At 40.9% G+C, this 26,253-nt stretch overlaps 1 protein-coding gene across 2 annotated transcripts in view; it reads left to right on the forward strand.

Moving 5' to 3' along the window:
* Positions 1 to 25,686, forward strand: part of GPR158 (G protein-coupled receptor 158) — a 332,397-nt gene extending 306,711 nt beyond the window's left edge. Inside the window, exons 7-12 of one of the 2 annotated variants that reach the window (XM_069729591.1) lie at positions 1,184 to 1,422; positions 7,210 to 7,348; positions 7,596 to 7,701; positions 9,650 to 9,796; positions 17,477 to 17,539; positions 23,799 to 25,686. In XM_069729591.1, the coding sequence (XP_069585692.1) occupies positions 1,184 to 1,422; positions 7,210 to 7,348; positions 7,596 to 7,701; positions 9,650 to 9,796; positions 17,477 to 17,539; positions 23,799 to 25,565 (2,461 nt within the window). In that variant the 3' untranslated portion in view covers positions 25,566 to 25,686. The remainder of the gene's footprint in view (positions 1 to 1,183; positions 1,423 to 7,209; positions 7,349 to 7,595; positions 7,702 to 9,649; positions 9,797 to 17,476; positions 17,540 to 23,798) is intronic. The other variant, XM_069729592.1, reaches the window with a different exon arrangement.
* The last annotated feature ends 567 nt before the right edge of the window (positions 25,687 to 26,253 follow it).

Genomic DNA, 26,253 nt, shown 5'->3' on the forward strand with positions numbered 1-26,253 from the left:
ATTGGTCCTCTAGGAAGGTACTGAAGTTGCTGCAGTTATAAAATGTTTGCATGGCCACACGGCAATGCGCTAGTATCAACTAACTTATGTGTTCTGCGCCAGTGTGGTCATGTGTATGTGGTTTCAGGGTTCGGCTGAAATAAGCCCCTAGAATACCAGCACCTCCGGTGAGGAGTTTTGCGTGTGCTATTCTGACTGCATGACCACTGTCAACTCTATTTGGTAGTTGTGTTCCTCTGTGAGGTTAACAGGGCACAGCGTTCTCTTGTCTTTAGTGACTCTATGAAGTAACAGAGTTCACATATACCACCATATAGTACCGTCAGTTACTAGCAGCAGGTTTTACTCCTGCACGGTGGACCCCGGGTTGCGAATTCACCGATTACTCTACAAATACGGTATATATTTGGTGCATTCCACCAAACCCTAACAGGTAAATACAGTGGGGGGCTCCCTCTTTAACCGCATCAACATCCTGAGATCATGATTGTGTGGTCCTGATGTTTGCCAATGCAATTCACGGCCACTTAATGGGCTTAGCATCTGCCGGCTATAGCGACCTGTTCAGAAGTTAGCAACATTTAGGTGGTAAAAATAACATACTTCTTTCCTTTTATTCCATTTTTCATTAATTCCTGGCAATCCGCTTAACAAACTACCTGACAGCAGTTTTGAATATGTTGACTGGTGCGGTTTTTAAAATGGTATCACTTTTGGTGGTTTTCCCAAATATACATTTATGTGAAAAAGTGTTTGCCTCTTTCCTGGTTTCCTATTCTTTTGCATGTTTGTCACACTTTAATCTTTCAGATCACCAAACAAATATAAATATTAGACAAAGATAACACAAGTAACCACACAATGCAGTTTTTAAATGAAGGTCTTTATTATTAAGGGAAAAAAAAATCCAAACCTACAGGGCCCTGTGTGAAAAAGTGATTGCCCCCTAAACCTAAGTAATAACTGGTTGGGTCACCCTTAGCAGCAACAACTGCAATAAAGCATTTGCGATAACTGGCAAGGAGTCGTTTACAACAATCTGGAGGAATTTTGTCCCACTCATCTTCACAGAATTGTTGTAATTCAGCCACATTGCAGGGTTTCCGAGTATGAACCGCCTTTTTAAGGTGGCATATTGTCAAGTACTAAGCCAATGCTAAGTCATTTTCTTCTGTTCTTCCAGGGTTCTGAAGGTGTTCCTCTCTCGGACAGCCCAGCGCATCCCGTATATGACCAGCTGTAGAGTCATGAAGATGCTGTCTGTAATTCTGCTATTAGTCCTCTGGTTCCTGGTGGCTTGGACATCGGCTGTTTTCCAGAACATGGACCGAAATATTCCTCTGATTGGTCAAGGAGAAACATCTGACCATTATCAGTTTAAGATGTGTCTGATAGATCGATGGGATTACATGATGGCCGTTGGTAGGTTGGGATGATCAGAAATTGTTTCTGTCCTCTTTAGCTTTTAGGGATTTTTTTTTTAATTTGGCGTAGAATATTGTTTCCTTTTAGAACCTTAAAAGAAATATTAGGTTATAAAATGTGTAGTCCTACTATCCTATCTTTAGTAAGGGCTATCGATATCAGATCGAAGGAGAATCCGACTCTTGGTACAAAGTGACTTCAGAGCCCCGTTCTAAGCCGCTGATCTCACTGACTTTTTGCTGCAATGTGGAGGTGACAGAGAGCAGCAGCAGACCCACTCGCCGGTGGACCCAAGGACGGTGAGTACAGTGCAGTTTCTTTTTATGACAGATTTTTAGGCAGCCAGGTGAGAAATTTAATTGAAGGGGAACAACCTCTTTAAGTATTCGATCGTTACAGCTTCAATTGATAAAGTAAAGACCATGTCCCATTTATTACTTACCAGATAAAGCTCCATCCTTTTGGAAGCGGATGTGAGTACAGTAGTTTTACAGCTAAGGCTACGTTCACATTAGCGTCTTTGGGCGCAGCGTCGTTGACGCAACCCAAATCGCATGTCAAACCGCATACATAACGCAGCGTTTTTTGATGCATGCGTTGTCCTAAAATGTTATTATTCTTGACACAATTGAAGATAAAAAACGCCCAAAAAAGTGTCTAGACACTAAAGAGAAAAACCACCAATGGGATAGAAGAGGGTGGGTGTAATGGAATTTGTGTATATATACCCTTGCAGAAATGAATTCCTCCCATTTTTCTTGTGTTTCCAGCATCAAGAAGGAGCGTCCCATGGAGAGTATCTACATGAATATGGAGTTGGATTTTGCCTTGGCTAATGCTTATGCTCTTGTCACTGTCTAGACACTTCATCACTTGTTTTTTACTGAAAAGGCGCATGTGTCGAACAATGCGGTTAACGCAGGCACCTGCGCCCTATGCGTTTTACATAGACACAAATTTTTTTTTTGGCACATTTACGACACAAGTGCGTTGCATGCGTTGTTTATTGGAAATTTGGCGCAGGAAAAATGCAACATGTAGCGTCAGCCGCGCCCTGTCTGGTGCGCACAAATGATGCATGCGTCGTACAACGCTTGACAACGCATACCGGCGCATGTCCATGCGCCCCCCATGTTAACGATATGGGCGCATGACGCATGCATCGATATCCGTCGACGACGCTGCACCCAAAGACGCTAATGTGAACGTAGCCTAAGTCCTATTTAAAGGGGTTTTCCAGGCTCCACATAAATTGGTGCAGTCCTTTATGAGACTGCAGATTGTCGTATCCTGACAGTGTGCACAATTTGCACAATTTCCACTTTTTTGCCACCTTAACAATCGTCGTGTAGTTGCTGATAGACAGGGCTCGTTTCAGTCTGAGTGCGATCCGTCAAAACATTGAATCCCACAATGTTATTCTATGAGGCCGCACACATGTCCAACTTTATCCTCGGACTGAGTGATCCAAGAGAAAAAAATTGCAGCATGCACAATTTGCCTCCGATAATTGGATGGCACTCGGCCATTCAAGTCTACGGGTCTGTGAAAAAAATTGGACCACACTCAAATCCAATTTTCACGGACTGACAGAAAGGAAAGGATGATGAAACTTTTTTTAATTTATATATTACTTATATATAATATATAATATTTTTTATTATAAAAACAGATCCCACTTTGATTAATTCACTGTTAGAGCAAGTCTCATCAATCCTAAAGTAGATCTGTGAGCAGGTTTCACAAAATAACCTACATGTATTATAACATAAATGTCTTAGACCTGATGAGGCTGGTGAGCTTTCACTGAAAATTTATATCACTAACCCTTTTTGACATTTTTCTCCTGGTGATAATAAACAGACATTTTATGAGCTCAGCTCTAGTCTAGCTGTAGCTTCAATCATGCAGGAATACATGCACACTGTCAGGATTCAGCAATATGCAATCACATAGTGTGACTGCAGACATTAATGTTAACTTCAAAAAACCCCTTTAAATGGAAATGCTGCAACATGGAGCACAACCTCACACCACAACCAATGAAATCAACTTGCATATGCCCAATGGATCCCTCTTCAGTAATTACCATACAGGTTCATTTTCTGTGGTATTTGGCACCAGTTGGGGTCTCTATAACTATAAAATGTCTTTTTTTGTCATCCGTCATGCTTGACATGGTTTATAATTTTATAGCTTGGTGTGAAGCTCCCTGTTACAAGCAGCTGTCAGCAGATTTCACAACAAAAACTGCATATGTTATTACATTGATGTTTTGGACTTAATGAGGCTGGTGTACTTACTGTGAAAATTCAGGTCAGAATCCTTTAATAAGTTGAGCTTGATTGGAGCTGAATTCATTAAATGCCTATTATAGCGTCAGTTGGAAATACTTAAAAAAAAAAAAAAGATTATATAGCCAGACTGGCAAAGATTTTCAATGTAAGTACAACTGCCTCATCAAGTCTAAGATATCTTTTTATTAATATATGCAGACTGTAATAAGAAATCGTCTTAACAACTGATAATACTTCTCACAGTGACTTTCTTTCCATTGTTTTAATAAGTTTTACATCTTTCTTCCAAGAACGCTGTTAGACACATCGCAAGGAACTAATTTAAATGTTACTCGTCTTAAAATTTTGGTATATGTTAATATTATGCAAATAAGCAGCTGCAGTTTCCTTAAATCTTTTCTTTTTAAAGTAGGACACTTGATTCATTTTCATTATCTCGGCGTACACATTAGAGTTATAGACACGCTTAATGTTACTTTTAAGCCTTGTTCTCTGATAGCGGGCTCTGATCATAATGAAGAAATATTACAGCGATTCGGGATTACAATGTTCTGGAAAAGAAATAATTAAAAAACGAATAGAATTGAATAATTTTCCTAACTTTTATTTGTGCCTGTTAATCACATAGCACCAACTTAATTCCACAGCACAGTACAGGAATGATCACCGATCACCGCAGTCGTTGTGACCTTCAAAATCTCAAAGTGGCCAGTATCAAAGGGGAGTCAGTAGACCCTAGCGGTGTGTTTTGGAGTGATCATACACAAGAAGATATCACAAACTCCATTCCAATAGTGGAAAAAGAGTGCCCAATGATCTACTTTATGCTACAAATATTGGGTTCTTAGGGTCGTAGTGAATGAACCTTATGGTAGTGAATGAACCTTTAGCCACATCAGCATTTGGGAATATACACCAATTTTTGACATCTGCATATGGTCTACAGCTAAGTGAGCAAGCCAAATTTCAGAAGATCCCTGGTGTCGTGCAGTAGTACCAAAGTATTAGTACTAATATCTGGTCAACCGCGTACATGTACATGGGCACTAACCACAATTGTTAGGGTCTATCTGTACGTAAAGCTGGGTATACACATAGGATAGCTGAAGAACAAGGCCCTATTTGGCCGACTCCCCGTACCCAAGTACACTCGGACCCCGGTCAAATGTTCAGGTTCTCAAAGAGGAGAAAGGAAAAAGGTGCCACAAAATGGCTCTGACAGTGGATAATCTACTGAACAACAAAAGAGTTGGCTGGTAATATTCAAACTGTCCGGTCCAGATCTGCACCAACATCATCAGTTGGGGAAGAGTTGGGAGGCCCCATTACACATTGGACTTGGCCAATCCCACCGATATTGGCTGAGTTTAGTCTAATGTGTATAGGAGTGGTAGCAGTACTAATATCTACAGGGCTTTACTGCATTACTGTATGAACACTACTATATAGTTGTCACTTCTGTAATAAAACTAAATTAAGCCTACCTTTATTGTGTTTTTTTTTAATAACTTTAGACATTATTTAGTTAACATTATGCAAAAGTAACGTTATTTAAATGCCTGACTTTAAACTAAGGTAGAAAAGTTTTCAGAACAGGAAACATTTAGGGGGGATGAACTCCGCCAATCCTGTATTCACCGATGTAGGATATTTCCCATATGTGCCACATACACAGGTTCAATAGCAAAGCAATATTCCACCACTCCGAACCAGCGTCCCTTTTACTTTGTATTAATAGTGCAAAACCATGATATGTGAAAATAGTAAAAATCTGAAGTCAGAATCAACTTGGCTCTTAAGTGTGTTGTCCTACGTACTAGTAGCGTGACACATTTGGTAAGAGATGCTAACAAGGTAGTCATATGGAGGTATATTTGGGCTCCACATTTATGTGGGTGCTGTAAAATGACATTATATAACTCACTTGTGGTATGGAGCTGTCAAAAGGTATAGCAAACGCAGCCTTGCCCAGGAGCCAGAGGGGCTCTCAAGGGTTCTCTGATACATAGGTGGAAAGCAGTGTTATACAGAAAATGGCATCAACTTCTTTGGGATTCTATCACAGGTTTTGTGTAGGGCCTACAAACGTTATAGGGGTTGTTATTATTATTATTTATTATTATAGCGCCATTTATTCCATGGCACTTTACATGTGAGGAGGGGTATACATAATAAAAACAAGTACAATAATCTTAAACAATACAAGTCACAGCTGGTACAGGAGGAGAGAGGACCCTGCCCGCGAGGGCTCACAATCTACAAGGGATGGGTGAGAATACAGTAGGTGAGGGTAGAGCTGGTCGTGCAGCAGTTTGGTGGGTCGGTGGTTACTGCAGATTGTAGGCTTGTCGAAAGAGGTGAGTCTTCAGGTTCCTTTTGAAGGTTTACACGGTAGACGAGAGTCTGATATGTTGGGGTAGAGAGTTCCAGAGTAGGGGTGATCACATTGATAACATAACACCTGTAGCTACATGAGAGGTGATGAGTGAATGTGGGCTGGTCTGAAAGACCGGTAATATTTGGGGGTCCCAGTGGCTGGACCTATGACGTGGTGTAGAACAGGTAATCAGGAAAGACTATCATAGCCTATATAAAAACCAAGGCAAGGAATGCAGCAGCCATTTTTGTATGGAATTTGGTTAATTAGAGGAGTCAAAGTTCAAAGCTTAGCAAGAATGATATGATAGTGTGAGACAGGGCAGCAGTGAAGAAGAACAGTTGTTATCCGTTGTCCCATAGCCATATATCTTAAGGTCACTTTGATACTACTAAGGATGCGCTTGAGTTATAGAGCTTGAAATGAGTTGAATACAGTCAAGAGACCTCAGAGTGTTACACATGTCTTTTCAAGCCAATTGAAATGCTTGCCATTTACCTCAAATTGATTCACAGTGAATCAAATTTTTGGAAGAATGTTGTCAAAGCCAGTGAATAGAGATTTGCTCATCTCATCTCTCCTTACCCAGTAGACTCTTTTGTACGCACATATGGTTCTAGGAGTCACTTTCCCAACGCACATCTTCTCTACGTCTTCTCATCATCTTCTCTCTTCTCTATGTCTGATGGAACTTGAGCCCAGTCTTGTATTCCATTTTTTTTAGGGATTTTTAAGTGTTTTTAGTGTTTCATTCTGTCTTTTTGCATTAATAAAGTTAGACGCTTTACATTTTGGCCCTTTCGTCAGCTGTTTTTGTCTGAATCCCCAAAAAACGGGACTCAGACAGGACTTTCAGCAGAACCGTAGAGAGCAATGAGTCAAACGGAGTTTAAATAGACTTGGTTGGGCTTTTTCTTGCGGCGTTGCCCCGCTTTTCAAACAAGCAGAAAAACACAGTTTATTACGTGCGAATGTGAGAATGCATCCTAATGCTAGTTTTAGTGTGTGCCTTTGTTATATATACTGTATGCATGGTTTCTCAAGTGTTAATATGGTCCTTATATGACTGATATCATTGTAAAATTACTGTGTCCTCTTTATTTTTTTTAGGCGAATTTGTATTTCTCCTCTGGGGTGTGTACCTTTGTTACGCAGTGAGAACCGTCCCCTCCGCCTTCCATGAGCCTCGCTATATGGCTGTAATAGTTCACAATGAGCTCATAATCTCTACAATATTCCACACCATTAGGCAAGTATCTGTAAATTACATCTTGTAGAAGGGCAGAATATGAATAACTGTCCAGTCACACATTTACCATATCCTTCGGAAAACCTCCTGGTGTACAGTATATAGAATGTATCCATGGTCCACCATTCACCTGACGGAGGCCAGAAGAGTGTACTGTATAGTATCTATTTTAATGTCTCTTTGATTAAAGTAGAGAATGTCTTCGGTTCTTCGAAAGTCTTCATTTCCCAATGTATCCCTGTTACAGGTTTGTGTTTGTGTCGAAACTTCAGCCAGACTGGATGTTGATAATATTTTTTGTTCACACTCATCTGACTGTGACGGTAACAGTGGGATTGCTGCTAATACCCAAGGTAATTATTATCTATGTGTGCGTAATTTAACAAGCAGCGTTTACTAAAGATAGGACCAGAAAAATGTGGCTGGCCGCATGGAGCCGAAACTCTTTCCATCTCAATGGCAAATTGTCGCGTGATTTTGCTCTATAATTATGCGATTATTGTTACACCATTTATTAATCAATGGTGGTCAATGTCATACACTACATGGGACAAACAGGTCGTCTGACGTAAGACCTGAGTGGTAAAGATTAGATTATACATTTTGAGCTTAGAATATCAGTGAGCAATAGCATATTAACTCACACTAAAAGTCCAAATTCAATTTGGAGACTTATATTTAAAGGGAATCTGTCACCGTCTGGGATGTATAACCAATTATTATGGGCATACAGTGCTCATAGAAAGAAGGAAAAGGTCAGCATTGTAGAGAGGAGCGTAGGGCGCAGGCGCGGGATTCCGGTGCCACAACCGCAAGTCACATGGCACTGTAACGTGCATGAGAGGTGGGTCATATTATAATGAAGACAGGACCAGGGATTTCTTCCAGGTACCGCACGCCCAGGAGCCTGGAGGAAATCATTAGCATAAAGAAATATAATAAGTGTCCTCCACAAGACCATCACAATGAGGCACACAGGTAGGACTAGTGTAACATTTCTATCACCTGTATTCATCATATTAGTATGTCATATACGTCCCGGGGTGCGACATATCCCCTGTAAAGCAATGATCCATGGGAAAGAAACATGAAAATATGTTCTACCTGCCGAACCAGAAACTAGAGATGAGCAAATCGATTAGAGAAAAATAAAATCTATCTTGAATTTTACAAATAAAAAATTGAATTTTTTTTCAGCTTGCTTGTGCAAATGCAACAAAATTGCATTTTTCACAATGTGAAAGGGACGGGAAGGGGTTAAAAACATAATAATCAAGATAAAGATAGATAGATAGATAGATCTCTCCCCATCTCTGTCAGATGCATTTTTACCATCCAAATTAGACCTTCTGCTTTGCACTGATGAGGGGCAAACAACCTGAAACACGTGTCTGGAAACAGAGTTTCTGCTTTGACTTTTTATTCTAAGTCATGCGGCAAATGCCTGCTAATGAGGTGACATTGACTTTTAGGATCGATACATCTGAAGACGCTAATTGCACAGTACAACTCTTATACACAGGTCAGACCTGTAATACCTGACAAAGGTCTACCACACCACTACAAGACTTGTAGCACCCCTTTTCAGAGACAATCTAAGAATGGTACAAATCAAATAGAAGGCTATGTAAAGTCGCCTATCTGGAAAAGACAAGAATATTTAGCTTAGAAAAGTCAATGACAAGGGTGTGTGATTCTCCTCCCAAGCAGATAGGTGGTTTGGGTGGCTGTGGCTAAGTAGACATCATAGCAAATGAGAGGTTCGGAAACCAGTTACAGTTGTAGTAATTAAAAGGGTTATTCCTAAGCGTGTATAATATCACCTATCTATAGCTTACTATACTTAGCGCTGGAGGACCAACATCTGGGACCCCAGCAGTCCTGAGAATGGGTCTTTGGAATCCAGAAATCAGCTCTGTAGAGTCCTGTCTTGACTAGAGGTCTGAATAGAGGTGATTATTAATCTTTTTTTCAACCCCTTCTCGACCCTTTTGAATCAAGCAGAATGATGGCATCGGTGAATCGAATTGCAAATTTTGTTTTTTTCTGAAATTCAAGGTGAATATTATTCACCTCTAACTAATTCATTCTTCTCTGGCAAAGTCAGGCAAATGCATCTCAGCTCCATACAAGGCACGGTTGCAGAGACTAGTCTTGGGGTGCCAGAGCCATGTTCTCAGGATCACTGATGGTCCCAATGGTCAGACACTGAGAAATGGAACCCGAACATTGCAGGCTTCGGTGATACCAATATGTATACTATTTTTAAACTATTTTTCTATAATTTTGTATTCTTTTCAGTTTTCACACTCACATAATAATCCAAGAGATGACATCGCGGCTGAGGCCTATGAAGATGAGTTGGACATGGGAAGATCTGGGTCTTACCTAAACAGCAGTATCACCTCTGCTTGGAGCGAACACAGTTTGGATCCAGAAGATATAAGGGTATGTTCATACATCTTACACTTTTATAGATTAATTCCCAAAGAGACCAAAGGAAAAATATAAAAAAATACAGAATTTTTTGTGCTGTACAGATATCACCAGCCACTCTGATGCCACAAGAAAATAGGTGGCCGTTTGACCCTAAGTTTACTTTAGATCTGTGATTTTGCTGTAAAAAAAATCGCCAAATCGCAGAGAGGTCACATGTGACTTGCATTGAAATCTACGGCAAGGGAGTTGCGTGCAACTTGCGACCAGTGGCAGAAACTCTGACACATTTGGAAACAACCTGTTTTGCAAGAGGTCCGTAAGTTGCAATGTGACCCCATAGGAAATCATTAGATATGATGTCCCTATGTAACACTGCTCAACACATGTACCGTGTAGACAAATACTTACTATTGCCTGGATGCTACATCCATTGTAGGCAGACTGTGGCATAGAAGAAAGGTCACATCTGTACTGTGCTTAAAACATGTTGCAGGTTCGAAGTTCAAGTACTTGACCTTCAATGATGGGATGTTCCCCAGAGGTCCGGCTCCTGGCAATCAGCTCTTATAGCTGGTGGAAGCTGCTATCAAGTCCACATTTCTTCTGCACCAGCATTGGCTGATAACTATGATATCTTACATCACCCAATAGTTGACTATGATATTTTCATTGATTCCTTGAGAGTGAGAGCACATGTTTCCTGTGACTGCCATTTTTGCCTTCTAGAGGAGGTTTTAAATGTGGGAATCTCCTCTATAGATATAATTTGCTTTAACACGGCTCTTGAACAGGGACTATCTTGGTGGGGCAACCCTTTTAAGGATTCTATCCTTTAAAAAAAACCTCCTGCATAATACAATTTTAATTTTTCTAGAGCAATTTAACAACAGAAATCTAGGTTCCAGTTGATTGCTGTAAGCAACGATGACACTGTTCTTGACAGTTATGACAAATTAGACCAACAGTTTGTATTTTAAACATGTTCATTATAGAACCTTTTTTAGTTTTGCAGCAGCAGTAATTCAACATAGATAGCCGTCCAGGAAAAGATCATTTGTGTATGTGTCCTCTATGGTGATGATGGTAGGGTGCTTTGACATTGCGCTTTGTTACACGTTCGTTGGTCCTGTTGGCGCTTACGTCCAAAATGGGATTCGGGAATATGCAGCAATGGGGCCATAGATTATAATGGTGCCAAAAGAGTGAACGTGTGCTCTGATGGGCATCATTTTTGGGCGTATACTTAGACATAGTAGACTGCAACTGAGTGTCCACCACCAGTGGGCATATACGGTCGAAAAGTGATGCCCGATAGAGCACACGTTCACTCTGTTGGTACCATTGTAGTCCATGGCCTTTTTGGCACATATGCCCGAATGCCATTCGACATGAAGGGGTTTAGAGGTAAGCCCCAATGGGATGTGACAAATTGCATTGTGAAAGAACCATTACAGTTAGGGATGGGCAAACCCTTGAATGTTCGGGTCTGGCTGGCTCGGCCTAATGTCTAAAAAAAAAAAAAGGTTTCGGTCCCAGAACGGAACCCGAACCCAAATTCCATTCAGACAAATGGGAGGCCCAAGCATCCGTTGTTTGCCATGCTGTTATCTGTATGACAGCGTGGCAAGCATGGGCTCTGATTGGCGGTAAGATCATCACGGCCAGTCAGAGAGTTGCAGTTCCCACATTGTCAGCTGACAGTGTGAGCCAGCAGCTGTGACCAGCAGTAAAAGGTTACTGCCAGCCACAGGCATCAGCTGATAAGAGAGTACTACTCCCATCAGCCTATACCTCCTGTTGCTGGTGGTGACTGCAAGAGCAGGCGTCGCTGATGGGAATATTTATGAGCCGGCTCCTGTGCTATAAATAGGTCCAGTCACCACAGAGTTACTGCATCTCGTCCAGAGGTGTGGTACCCCAACTCTCTGGTAAGGAGGGGACACTGTACAGAACCCTAACACTTACACCCAACACCAAGACCTCTCCAGGCCAGGGAGGGATTAGGTAGAAAATGTGGGTGGAGAGTGAGGAGTTGTCAAAGGAGACAGTTGGGAGGAGTTTGAGAATCTGTGAGGAGAGGAAGAAGAGCTGAGCAGACAGCAGACATATGGGTCTATCCATAAGTAAGAAGAAATGCAGCAGCGCTCACCGATCCTTGAAGTTGTGTGGTTCCTTTATTCAATCATAATAAAAGGCCTTTACAAGGCTTGGGGGTGTGCAATACACACCCATGGAAGCGCTGTGACGAGTGCGAAACGGCCGTCGTCGGTACCTGCACACTGCTTTGTATTGCACACCCCCGAGCCATGTAAAGGCCTTTTATTATGATTGAATAAAGGAACCACACAACTTCAAGGATTGGTGAGTGCTGCTGCATTTCTTCTTACTTGTAGATAGTGACACTGTTTTTTCTATGCAAGCACCCGACATCCGAAGGCGAATTTCTGGCAAACACCAAGCATGATTGATGCCCGGTATCTGGTTGGGCTGGTGGTGCTACCTGCTTTTTTTCTTTTTTTGTGATTGACTACTAGACATATGGGTCTGCAGCTCCTGACAGTGAGAAGGGAGAAAGAAAGGAAAGAAGCTAGCAGAAGAAAGAAAGGGTCTTAGGGGCACGGGAAGTGCAGAAGCCACCCGTGGGGCCCGCATCTAGGCTGACCAGCATCAAGTTGGGGGACCAGGTTGCAGAAAGGGGAACTGGCCCCAGATCTAGTGGAAGAACAACAGGTCTTAACTAGAAACCCGGAGGCTGTAGCATCTGTAAAAGTCACAGTCACATCCACCCATAACAGGCTAAAAGGGCGGCCGTATAGAACCTAGGGGACTCAGAGGACATCGCCTGACCAAGTTAATTGTGGCTGGCTTAGGACATTGTGGCTGAGACGTTGGGCAGGATGAGTGGAAACCAGCGTAGAGAGACGGCCAGGAAAGGTTTATAAAAGGAGGTTCTGGACAGGAGCCCTGAGTTGCTGGAGAGTTTCCTGGACCATTCACCTGGAGGACACAGCACCCAGGCTGGTTCCCAATACCTGAACTGTGAGTAAAACGTGAATACTTCATCTTGCTGTGTTGCTCCAAACTCATAAAAAAAAATGTGGGGTCTCTTCTATTTTTGATAACCAGTGCTGGCAAAACTGACAGCTGCCGGCTGCAACCCTCAGCTATCAGCTTTATCTTAGCTAGTAATCAAGAATAGAGGTGTTCCCACTCTGTTTTTTTTTATTATTTAAATAAATAATTTAAAAAATGGCTTGGGGTCCTTCCATTTTTGACAGCCATCCATCTAAAACAGACAGCTTGGGTCTGGTATTCTAAGGCTGGTAAGTGGCTGGTAGGTACCCATCCTAAAAATAGCAGCCCGCAGCTGCCCCAGAAATGGCACATCTATTACATGTGTCAGTTCTGGCACTTTGCCCGGCTCTTCCCACTTGCTCTATAGCGATGTTAAGTGGGGTTATGGTTGTGGGGTCGATGTCATCTGTTTTATGGCCGATGACATCAAGCCAAGGTTTTAGTAATTGAGAGGCATCTATAAGACACCCACATTATTAACCCCTTAGTCATATTGTAATAAAGACAAAGCCAGAATAAAATTCTTTATTTTAAAGAAAGCCATAGACTCCTTTATGTATACTGACCTTACGCCTAATCCACTGATGCCCATATCACCTGTAAAAAAGAGAAAATAATAAACAACAAAAATACTCACCTTACACCTTATCCAATGATGCCCATGACCCCTATAAAAAACAGAAAAATAACAAACAACCATATCCCTCACTTGTCCGATGTAAAGATGGCCCACGATGATCCAGGTGAAAATGTTAGCTAGAGTTCATAGCTGAACCCCACAACCCTTACCCCACTTGTCACTGTACCAGGGCAAGTGGGAAGAACCAGGCAAAGCACCAGAATTGGCACATCTAACAAATGTGCCTTTTCTGGGGCGGCTGCGGGCTGCCATTTTTAGGCTGGGGGGTCAAATATCCATGGCCCCTTACCAGCCTGTGAATACCATCCACCAGCTGTCTACTTTAGCTTGGCTGGTTGTCAAAAATGGGGGGACCCCATGCCCTTTTATTAAATTATTAATTTAAATATTTTTTTTTTAAAGTGTGTAGATCCCTCTATTCTTGATAACCAGCCATGATAAAGCTGAAAGCTTGGGTTGCAGCCCATGCGAGCTACTCATAATGTGTGTATTTCTACTGTAGGCGTTGTACTGTTGAGCATGTGCTGCATTGTGATGAAGTCAGGTGTTTTAGGCTGTGCTCTATTTTGGAATTGTAACATTATTGTGTTTTTATTGATCAATTTATTTCAGTCAATGTGGAATGAGTGCTAGCTTTTTTATGGTATTAGTTGTATTTTTTTATGGCACCATTTTGCCATTTTGAAAAACATATACTGTAGCTTTTAGGTGGGGATAGGTTAGGATGCACAGAAAAAATACCTCTAGCAATTCCAACATTGTTTTTTACTTTTTTTTTTCCACTGCATATGCCATGCTGTAAAATTAAAAAAAAAATTCTTCTAATAGTTGTTAGTTACAAATATGACGATAGGAAATAACCTTTTTTTATGGGAAAATAACTCATTTTTGTGTTCCAAGAGCCATCATTTTATTTTTCCATCAATCTATCTATATGAAACCTTGTTTTTAGCTAGACAGTTTTCAGTGTTTTTGCCATATATTGTATTTTTGTATATATTGTTATGTACAGTATATACATTATTTTTTCCATTTTTTTCCATTTTTTTTCCAATTGTTGGTTAGGTGCATGTGGGACAGTAGCTTTCACAGATGTGATTTATGGTCTGCACAGTAGAATTTTTAAATGAATACTGGAAACAAATAAAAGACGAATTGAAAGTCAATTTGGCATGAACTTCCGCTACATATTGTGACACTAAAGCATTACCCTGGTCTGTCTTATGGGTATAAAAAATATTTCAGAAATCTCACTTGTGTGAACTCATAACAGACATTGCGTGATTAAAAATTTAAAGTTTTAGAACTTATAGTATTTTAAAGTAGTGTGTGCTATAGCAGACCTGAAGGCCTTTGTAACGTCTTGGCACTCCTTTGTTGCATCAATGCAATGACAGAGGAAGCCTCCTCCGTCTGTCAAGCACTTTAAATGCTGTGTCCCTTGTAACGATAAAGTTGGAAGAACTTAAAGTAATTCTATTATGTACCTGTTCATTATGTGGTTAAATGGTTATAAATAAGTTATCTCAGGATAGGTGAGAACTTGCTGATTGCTAGACGTCCCACCATTGGTATCGCCACCGGTCCGCAGATTGTAATTCTGTAGGGACATTTCGGAATAAAGCCATGGCATTGCAAGCTTGCCAATACTCCTTTTATAGACGATAAGATAGCCAAAAATAGCAGAGCTAGGTTACATCCAGAAGCCCCAAGACAATGAATAGGGCAGTGTATGTATGAACACTAAGGTTATGTTCACACCTAGCACTTTTGTAGCTTTTTTAATGCATTTTTTAAAGCAAATTACAAGCGGCTTTTTAGAGTACCAGCTAAAGCTCTGAAATTTCAGAAATCTTATGCATGCAATTGCGTGGTTTTTCCTGAAAACTGCTGCTTTTTTGCTAGCTGCAACGTGTCAATTCTTTCAGCATTTTTGCACCATTTTTTTCACCGTAGAAAGCAATGAAAAATTGCAAAAAAGCTGCAAAAATGCATTTATTTTTTATTTTTGGTGAATTAAACTAATTTTACGAAACATGTACTGTAGTCAAATGATGCATATAATCTGCAGCAAAAATAAAAATAAAAAAAGCAGAATAAACAGCTTTTTTTTTTGTTTACTGACAAGAGAGCAGGTTTTGGCTGCAGAAAAAGACAGAGCTTAAAAGCAAAAAGTCACAACTTTCTAGTGGCAAACACAGAAAGGTGCACATCCCACAGAGAACATCGATGGCTGTGATTGTCAAAGCAAGTATTATGTGGAGTTGCGACCTCGGCTGTTCAGATTGAGCTTTCTCCTTCTGTACATGGTCCGTGATTCATTTTCTGTGAAATGTTATGGAATAATAGTAATATTTTTTTTAAAAATTACTCATCTGGTATATCCCCCCCTGCCGGCCTTTATTTATTGTACTGGAGTGATGATGTTTCGTACATCCATGTGATTGCTGCAGCCAATCATTTGCTGGAATGTGAAGCACAAAAAAAGCTAAAGGTACCGTCACATTAAGCGACGCTGCTGCGATCTAGACAACGATGCCGATCGCTGCAGCGTCGCTGTGTGGTCGCTGGAGAGCTGTCACACAATACAGCTCTCCAGCGACCAACGATGCCGAAGTCCCCGGTTAACCAGGGTAAACATCGGGTTACTAAGTGCAGGGCCGCGCTTAGTAACCCGATGTTTACCCTGGTTACCATTGTAAATGTAAAAAAAAAAAAAAACACATACTCTCATTCCGGTGCCTGTCACGTCCCCCGGCGTCCTCTTCCCTGCACTCCTCTTGCATCCTGTGTAAGCGCCGGTCGTAAAGCAGAGCGGTGATGTCACTGCTGTGCTCTGCTTTACGGCCGGCCGGCGCTGACACAGGATGCAAGAGGAGTGCAGGGAAGAGGACGCCGGGGGACGTGACAGGCACCGGAATGTAAGTATGTGGTGTTTTTTTTTTTTTACAATGGTAACCAGGGTAAATATCGGGTTACTAAGCGCGGCCCTGCGCTTAGTAACCCGATGTTTACCCTGGTTACAAGTGGAGACATCGCTGGATCGGCGTCACACACGCCGATTCAGCGATGTCTGCGGGAGATCCAGCGACGAAATAAAGTTCTGGCCTTCTAGCTCCGACCAGCGATGTCACAGCAGGATTCTGATCGCTGCTGCGTGTCAAACACAACGATATCGCTATCCAGGACGCTGCAACGTCACGGATCGCTATCGTTATCGTTCTAAAGTCGCTCAGTGTGAAGGTACCTTAAGGCCGATAATTGACTACATCCATTACGTAGATCTACAGCATGTTATCAGATAAATGAATAAAGACCGACGGGGACCATGGGGACATCAGCATTATTTTTTATAACATACATTCATTTCCTAAATTTTTAAAGGGAACCTGTAAACTTATTCATGCTGTCCGAACCAGGAGCAGTGTAAACCAGTCTGTCATTACAAAATGACTGCTCAAACCAAGCACAGGGGCTCAGTGCAGTTCAGCGCACCTTCACACCTACTTTGCTTTTCATCTGACTCTGCTCTTCTAAGATCAGGCGCTGTCAATCAAGGGGCCCAAAGATAGACGCACACCTAGTAGGTGGGAAGGTGCAGTACGGTTTGGCCACACCAAGTGTGCACTTCGCTCCTGTGCTTGGTTTGAACAATCATTTTGTACTATTCAAACTCTTGGACAATTTCTTTAATATAAGGCATTCATAGAAAGCATGCATTTTTGAAAAGGTGCAAGTATTTTGCATTTATCATCATTGATAAAGACTAACTTACAAAATGCAAAACTCATATGTTTACGTGCACTAATCAGAGCACTTTATGTGCATTTTTGTTTGTCATAGTCCCTGAGATCAATAGGTGGAGAATTTATTTTGCTGGTTAATATTAAATGATAAAAATGAATGATGAACGCACCCCACAGTTAACTGCACCCTTTGATACATAGTAACATTAGTTTGGTTCTTCGTTTCAGACACCTGATGAAACTGACCAGGGCCGGTCTTATGGCAATGGCTGGGGTGTCAGACATACTCATGTGAGCAGAAATTGCACGTTTTGTCACTTGCACGTGCCTTAGCAGCAATGTAGCCCACCTTATTAGCTACGTCTTTACAGATATGCACTCAATGCTTGTTCTAGTCACCGTCTTCACAATATCGTGAGTGTACATCATATGTGTGCACTTAACTTCGGAATGTTGTGTGACGTCATTCTTTTTCTGCACTGATTGAAATTGCAACACCAAGAAAGAAAAGTTGTGGAATTATGGAAATCACAGGATGGATAAACATGTTACTGATATGTAAATGATAGCAAAATGGAGAAAAAATGTTCTAAACATATCGTTTATTCAGTATCGAGTATGAGCGCCACATTAACAAATCCCTACATTTACACGGCTTGGCTGACATCAATGACGTTATTAATGGTCGTCTGAGGAATGTTCTGCTGCACTGAATGATCTTGGGCAAATCATTCCATGCACCACACCTGTACTACAGGTATCCATACTAAACTCTAGGCACTAACTATGAGGTGGTGAGCTGATTTCTCATTGCCTTTCTTTACCCCTGTGACTATGTGTGAAAAAATGGCAGAAAAAATAAATATCTTTCTACCAGTAGAACTAAACGTTCGTCAGCTCCCCGCGATGCAATTGCAGGGTGCCTATGGGTTGCTATGATAGCTATTAATGATGAGAAAACTTTCAGGCACAGTGTAGGAAAGACTAAGTGCAACATGATGGGATAACGAAAAGGGAACCCAACACTAGGGAAGGGGGGATTGGAGACCGCTAGGCAGAACTAATGTCACCCTGTCTGCCCTAACGTCACTATATAGGTTCTGCACCTATTGCCGAGCAGGATACCTAAACCCTGCCTGACCCTAGCAGTAAGCCCTGCATAGGGAAAGATAGGATAGGCACTAGTCAATCACCACTACAACTAAAAACAGGTGGGATACACAAACAAGGGGAACACTTAGCTTGAGTAGAGAAACACAGACTTCCTTCAAACACCAAGGAGGAAGATAGCCGACTGCTATATCTCCATGCCTGAACAGGGTGATGGAAATATCACCAGCAACTACCAGCAGCAAGCTGAAAGTTATAAACTCCCGGTCCCAGGTGCGTCCATTAGAGTAGAAGGAAGGTTGCCACTGGGTCCTAGAGTCAGAAGGACCAGGAGGAAGTCTGCAAAGCAAACTGCTGAGACCTTCTGCAGTAAGATGCAGTGCGACGGTGTGCAGCCTCTGACACACTCGTGACACAAACATGCTCGGGTGTTATCTAAGCATGCTCATGTGCTAAGTGTCTTCGGCGTGCTCGAATAATATGTTTGAGTCCCCACTGTAGCATGTCTCATGGCTGTTTGACAGCCACAACACATGCAGAGATTGCCTAACAAACAGGCTATCATTGCAACCCATAGACACCCTGCAATTGTATGTCATAGAGCTGATGAACGTTTAGTTCTACCGGTAGAAAGATGCTCAGGAGATAAGAAGATATATATTTACAGTGGGTACGGAAAGTATTCAGACCCCTTCAAATTTTTCACTCTTTGTTTCATTACAGCCATTTGGTAAATCAAAAAAAGTTCATTTTTTTCTCATTAATGTACACTCTGCACCCCATCTTGGCTGAAAAAAACAGAAATGTAGTAATGTTTGCAAATTTATTAAAGAAGAAAAACTGAAACATCACATGGTCATAATATTCAGACACTTTACTCAGACACTGAAATTTCAGTCACCTGCTGTCCTTTTCCTTGTGATCCTCCTTGAGATGGTTCTACTCCTCCACTGGAGTCCAGCTGTGTGTAATTAAACTGATAGGACTTGATTTGGAAAGGCACACACCTGTCTATATAAGACCTGACAGCTCACAGTGCATGTCAAACCAAATGAGAATCTGGCCAAGGAGCTCAGAGACAGAATTGTGGCAAGGCACAGATCTGGCCAAGGTTACAACAGAATTTCTGCAGTGCTCAAGTTTCCTAAAAGCACAGTGGCCTCCATAATACTTAAATGGAAGAAGTTTGGGACCACTTAGACCTGGCCGTCCATACAAACTGAGCAATCGTGGGAGAAGAGCCTTGGTGAGAGAGATAAAGAAGAACCTCAAGATCACTGGGGCTGAGCTCCAGAGACGCAGTAGGGAGATGGGAGAAAGGTCCACAAAGTCAACTATCACTGCAGCCCTCCAGTAGTCGGGCCTTTATTGCAGAGTGGCCCGACGAAAGCCTCTTCTCAGTGCCAGACATGAAAGTCTGCATGGAGTTTGCTGAAAAACACATGAAGAGCTCCCATACTATGAGAAATAAGATTTTCCGGTGTGATGAGATGAAGATAGACATTTTTGGTGATAATTCTAAGTGATATGTATGGAGAAAACCAGGCACTGCTCATCACCTGCCCAGTACAATCCCAACAGTGAAACATGGAGGTGGTAGCATCATGCTATCGGGGTGTTTTTCAGCTGCAGTGACAGAACGACTTGTTGGCATTGAAGGAAACATGAATGCGGCCAAGTACAGAGATATCCTGGATGAAAACCTCTTCCAGGGTGCTCTGGACTTCAGAATTAGCTGAAGGTTCACCTTCCAACAAGACAATGACCCTAAGCACACAGCTAAAATAACAAAGGAGCAGCTTCAGAACAACTCTGTGACCATTCTTGACTGGCCCAGCCAGAGCCCCGACCTAAACCCAATGGAGTATCTCTGGAGAGGCCTGAAAATGGCTGTCCACCAACGTTCACCATCCAAAATGACAGAACTGGAGAGGATCTGCAAGGAAGAATGGCAGAGGATCCCCAAATCCAGGTGTGAAAAACTTGTTGCATCATTCCCAAGGAGACTCATGGCTATACTAGCTCAAAAGGTGCTTCTACTCAATACTGAGCAAAGGGTCTGAATACTTATGATCATGCGATAGTTCAGTTTTTATTTTTTAATAAATTTCTAAAAATTCTGTTTTTCAGTCAAGATGAGGTGCAGAGTGTACATTAATGAGAAAAAAATGAACTTTTTTGAATTTACCAAATGGCTGCAATAAAACAAAGAGTGAAAAATTGAAAGGGGTCTGAATACTTTCCGTACCCACTGTACTGTATATAAAAATTAGAATCACCCTCTTTTTCTCCCATTAAAAATAGAGAAATAAAAAAATATTAAATAAATACTCATATGTGGTATCTCCACATACAAAAAAGTCTGATACATCAAGATATACAAATAATTAATCCAATTGGTAAACACCATACAGAGAAAAAAAATAGAAATGTCAGAATTGTGTTTTTTTTGGGCACTGCAACAAATGCAATAAGAAGCACTCAAAAACTCCATATCTACCCTCAAATGGTATCAATAAAACATAAATTTGCACCATAAAAAATAAGCCCTCGCACAGCCCCATCGACTGAAAAATTAAAACGTTACTGGTCTTTGAAAACATCGACATAAGCAAGTTTTTGTTTTTACGAATTTCCAAATTTTTGTTCACCCTTTAAATAAAAAAAAAACTAGTCATGCCTGATATCTCCATAATCATACCGACCTGTGGAATCATATTGCCATGTTATTTTTACTGCACAATCAACTGTGTAAACCCAAAATTCCAAAAACAGTTGTGGCATTTTTTTTTTTCAAATTCCTGGAATATTTTTCCCATTTTTCAGTTAATTGTATTTGAAAATGGAGATTGTAATTCAAAATGACATCTTGTCTTGCAAAAAACAAACTCTTATACTGGTATGTCGATGGGAAAAAGAAGTCTTGGCTCTTGGAAGAGGGGGATGAAAAAACTAAAGTGCAAAAATGGAAAATCGCCATGTCGGGAAGGGGTTAATTAAAAAAATTAAAGTTATTGAACTTGGTACACAGTAATAAAAAAAAAACACAAGAACAAACTGCTGTTTCCTTAAAGCAAAAAATAGATATGTCCTTAAACTGTTAGATTTCTGTAAGTATTCCAAAATGATATTTAAAGCTAAGATAATTTCACTTTGATTGATTTATTATTCATTTATTCCCACTTCAAAGTAAGAGTATAAAATTCACTGTGAAAAGTAGTAAAATCAGATAAGCGTTCTTGACTTGATCTATTCTAAGTGAATAGATTAACTATTTTAATGTTTAACCGATTGTTTAAATCAGGTTTTTATGATAAATATATATTTTTTACATTTTTCCAATTTTTTTTTCAATTTACACATTGGCCATTATAGCTATAGTTGACTCATACTTCCTGTACTGTCAGGAAGTTCACATGTATGTTAGCAGCAACCAGTGGCGTAACTAGAGTACGACAGGCCCCAATGCAAAATTTGGACCTGGGCCCTTGTAGCATTCTAAATCCTATAAGGACATACATGCTGTCCCTCCTATCACGTAGCAATGTCCCCCATCCTGGGCCTTTTCCAGGAATATAATGTATGCTCCCCATCCTGGTATTTATGCCTCTGATCCTAAGCCTCTTCCAGGTATATATGCCCCTCATCCTTGGTTCATTCCTGGTATATATGTCCCCTATCCTTGTATATATGCCCCCCATCCTGATATATATGTCCCCCATCCTGGGCCCCTTCCTAGTATATAAGTCCCCCATCTTGGTATATAAACCCCTCATCCTGGATTCCTTCTTTGTATATATGTCCCTTATCCTTTTATATATGCCCTCACCCTGGTATATGTGTCACCCATCAGGGAATATATGTTCCCATCCCGTTACATATCTCCCCTATACTGGTATATATGTTCCCCATCCTGGTATATACACCCCTCATCCTGGGTTCCTCTTTTGTATATATGTCCCCTGTCCTGGTATATATGTTCCCCATTCTGTTAAATATCTCCCCCATTTTAGTATATATGTCCCCCATCCTATGTACAACCCCCATTTTGTGTTCCTCCATTGTAAATATGTCCCCCATCCTTTTATATATGCTCATATCCTGATATATATATGTCCCCCATCCTGGTATATATGTTCCCCATCCTGGGCCCATCCTGGTATATATGTCCCCCATCCAAGTATATATGTTCCCCTTCCTGGTATATATGATCCCCACCCTAGTATATACAGTATGTTCCCCATCCTGGTATATATGTCCCCATCCTGGGCCCATCTTGGTAAATATGTCACCCATCCTAGTATATATGTTCCCCATCCTGGTATATATGTTCCTCCATCCTTTGCTCATTCTTGGTAGATATGTCCCTCATTCTGGGTTCCATCCTTGTTTATATGTCGCCAGTTCTGCATCTGTTCTCTAAAGCATAAGAAAAACATTCCTCTCACCTTACTCCGCTCCCACAACGCACGTCGTCCTCTTCTGTAGCCGGCGCAGAGACCGACAGCTGACAACGGCATAACTGCTATGTGGTGCAGGGACCACAGTATCATTGAGACAGCCTTGCAGTGAATGACGTCACTTTGACGGTTTGTCCAAGGTTGGATAACGGAGGGGAAACTGTCACATGCTTTCATGGCAAATCTGACAGGTGGGAACATGTTACAGGTTTTTGTACAATAAGGATGTGGCAAGATAAGTAAATAAAAGTATTTACTTTTTTTGAAACGTTAGTTCAGAGGAGAGAAGACAAACTGGTGTAAAGTAGTGGACACCCACTTTAATGTATAGAATTATTACATATCGAATGTCCTCCTTTATTTATTGCCCTTTTTTTCCCCTTTTTTGTTCCTTTGTATATTGCCATAATTTTGTTAAATAAAAAAGTAAAGACTTTGGGGCAGATTTATCAATACTGGCATAGTACACACTAGCGCTATGTTAGTCTTGCTGGAGTAGTAGGCTGTGAATTCATTAAGAGGCAGATGCCACTAATGCCACCTAAAGAGATTGTCCATGACTATTTTTTTCTACTATGGATGTGCCTGTTGTGCCTTGTGCCCAGCTCTGCCGGCTCAGAGTGGTCACAGATCGTTGTGGCAATTCAGTGGCTTCTGCTGACATCACGTCGACACAGCAGCAGGTAATCTTCCGCTCTGCTCTGTTGACGGGACGTGACTGCCGATTTCATGCTTATTGATAACTCCCTGCAGCCCCAGCTCCTCCCTAGATCCACCTATTTTTCATATCTAATTTAAAATGATATGACAATGCCAAAAACTGCAGATTTTTTGCGCAACTTACTGTTGTGCAAAAGTACTGCGACTTTTCAAAGCTTTGCCACCAGTTTTCTGGTGCAAAACCTTTGACGAATTAGCCTCGTATTGTATATTGGTAAATGCATAGCCTACACTTACAAGTGTTTTGTGTTATTTTTTAGGATGAGCTAAAGAAACTCTACACTCAGTTGGAGATTTACAAAAGAAAAAAGATGATTGCGAACAACCCACATCTCCAGAAAAAGAGGTGTTCCAAGAAAGGATTGGGGCGGTCAATTATGAGAAGGATAACCGAGATCCCGGAGTCAGTCAGCAGACAGTGTTCTCGGGAAGACAAAGATGGTGCCGATCATAGTAATCCTAAAAATACCACAAGCAACTCTAAAAAGAATCATCAGGATTCCAATGCACATAACGCAAAGTCGAAGGACGACTCAAAGCACAGGCCATTCTCTCTGAAGAAGTCCCATAGCACATATGACCATTTAAGAGGACCAAATGACACACCCAATGGAGTTTCTTCAGAAAAAATGGACGTGTGTGAAAATGCAATACAGACTTCAGTCAATGGTAAGAAACCGGGACATAAAGAGGCAGACGAACTGGAGGTTGGATCTGCTGAATCGGTACCGTTGGTCTGCAAATCTGCCAGTGCTCATAACCTAAGTCTAGATAAAAAACCTTTACACCCAAGTTTGTCTGTCATACAAAAGTCACTTAGTGCCATCGCTAACTCTAAAGAGAAAAGCCTGGGACTTAGTGAGCAAACGAATAGTGTAGAGGATTGTGATACGTATCAAAGAGTAGACTTGAATGAGAATGCAGGTCAGAAATGTATGCCTTGTTCCGACAAGGAGGAGAACATGGAGCAGCACAGAACATCAAGCCCCATTGAAGAAACTCCAAAATCTCACAAGCCTGGTATTATGAAGCAACAAGCAATGAGTTTGACATTGGCAGATACCGAAAAAGCAATCGGTACTCCTGGGTTTAAAGATAAATTTGATATTGAAGAGGTATGTCCTTGGGAAATGTACGACCTTACTCCCACTACAGTGCCTTCTGAAAATAAAGTCCAGAAGCATGTTTCTATTGCACCTCTGGACTCTGAAAAGTATCATACATCACGTTCTAAAAGCAAATCTCACAATCGATCTAAGACAACCGATCAAGCACATCATCAATCAAAACAGAAGAGTCCAGGTAAATCTGACCTAAATTCAAAGGAAAGCCAAGATCATGTCATGAAAGATGAAAATGCAAAAAAGTCTCAATCTATTGATACAGGAACTATAGATCAAGAGTTAGTGACCAAACAAAATGCTAATATACAAGAAAAAGAACGCAAAAAAAATCCCCCCGTCATTGAGGGGGTATTGCCATCACCAGATGGCTACCATAATTCTAATAATAACCTACCACAAACTTTAGCTCTTCGAGCTGAAGTATGTCCATGGGACTACGATTCACAGGATGCATTAAGTGTAAACAGAAGTAAAGATTCTCCTACCAGCTCGGCTTTAAGCCTTTCATCCCCTTCTAAAGACATGCCAATAAGTCCTTCGAAAAAGAAGGGATCAAAAAGTATTGCAAAAAAAGACGAAAGCAACATAAGGGGTCAAAATAAAAGTCATGAAAAAGAGATGGATCCAGTTATAAAGATGGACAAGTCAAAAAGTGCCGAGGTTTGCTCCATGGTTGGAGACCATTCCTTGGCGGTTTCAGTAAATAAAGGGAAAAGTACCTCAAACCAGCATGGCATAGACAAATGCAAACTAGCGGAAGTGTGTCCATGGGAAAGTCTTTCCACTTCACAATCGGATCAAGACACGGAATCATCTGACAGCAAACCAAACAAAATAACGCAAAAGTCAAACATGGTGGACATCTGTCCATGGGACTATCACGATAACAGCGGGCGGAAATAATGATTGGTAAAGAAATGATTGGTGGTGGAAGGAAGGGGAAGGCTGCCAACAGCACAAACAAAGAATGGGATGTATCACTTGACATATTTAATCCTAATAGCACTACTAATTTAATGCATTCAAAAAGTACATTTTCTAAAGAGACTGCTCTCATTTTCTTATATGTGTGTATGTTTCTTGTACACAGTCGTGTCCCATGTTAAAGCATTCCAGATTGTATAATATTTGCAAATAACTTTGATATATTGTGACACAAAATATTTATGCAAATTTGCAGATATTGTATTGATATTGCAACCAAAATACCTGTTCTAAATTTTCCTTTATAGAGTTTCTGTAACTTTTCACTTGGCTTCGGAAGCCATTCTATTGTACGAGAACTATTTTTTGGGCTGATGTGGTTTATATTGTGGTTTTGATTTCTCTTCTGTTCACCTCTCTATAACTATTCAGTACTCTAGTTTGATACTATATTATTCAGGGTTTTCTTATTTTTAAATGGAATGTTACCATACCTGTTCGGCTTATTGTAAAAATATAGTTACTAGTGCTTATGGCCTTAGGTTTAGTAGAAATCAAATGGTCCTACCTAAATATGAATTTGTGTACCTCAGGGGACAACTTATTTATTGTTTGGCATCATTCTTATAAAGTAAAGTATAAAAATGGTCATACATATCCACTTGAT

The sequence above is a fragment of the Ranitomeya imitator genome, chromosome 6 (assembly GCF_032444005.1).
Source record: "Ranitomeya imitator isolate aRanImi1 chromosome 6, aRanImi1.pri, whole genome shotgun sequence".
Lineage (NCBI taxonomy): Eukaryota > Metazoa > Chordata > Amphibia > Anura > Dendrobatidae > Ranitomeya > Ranitomeya imitator.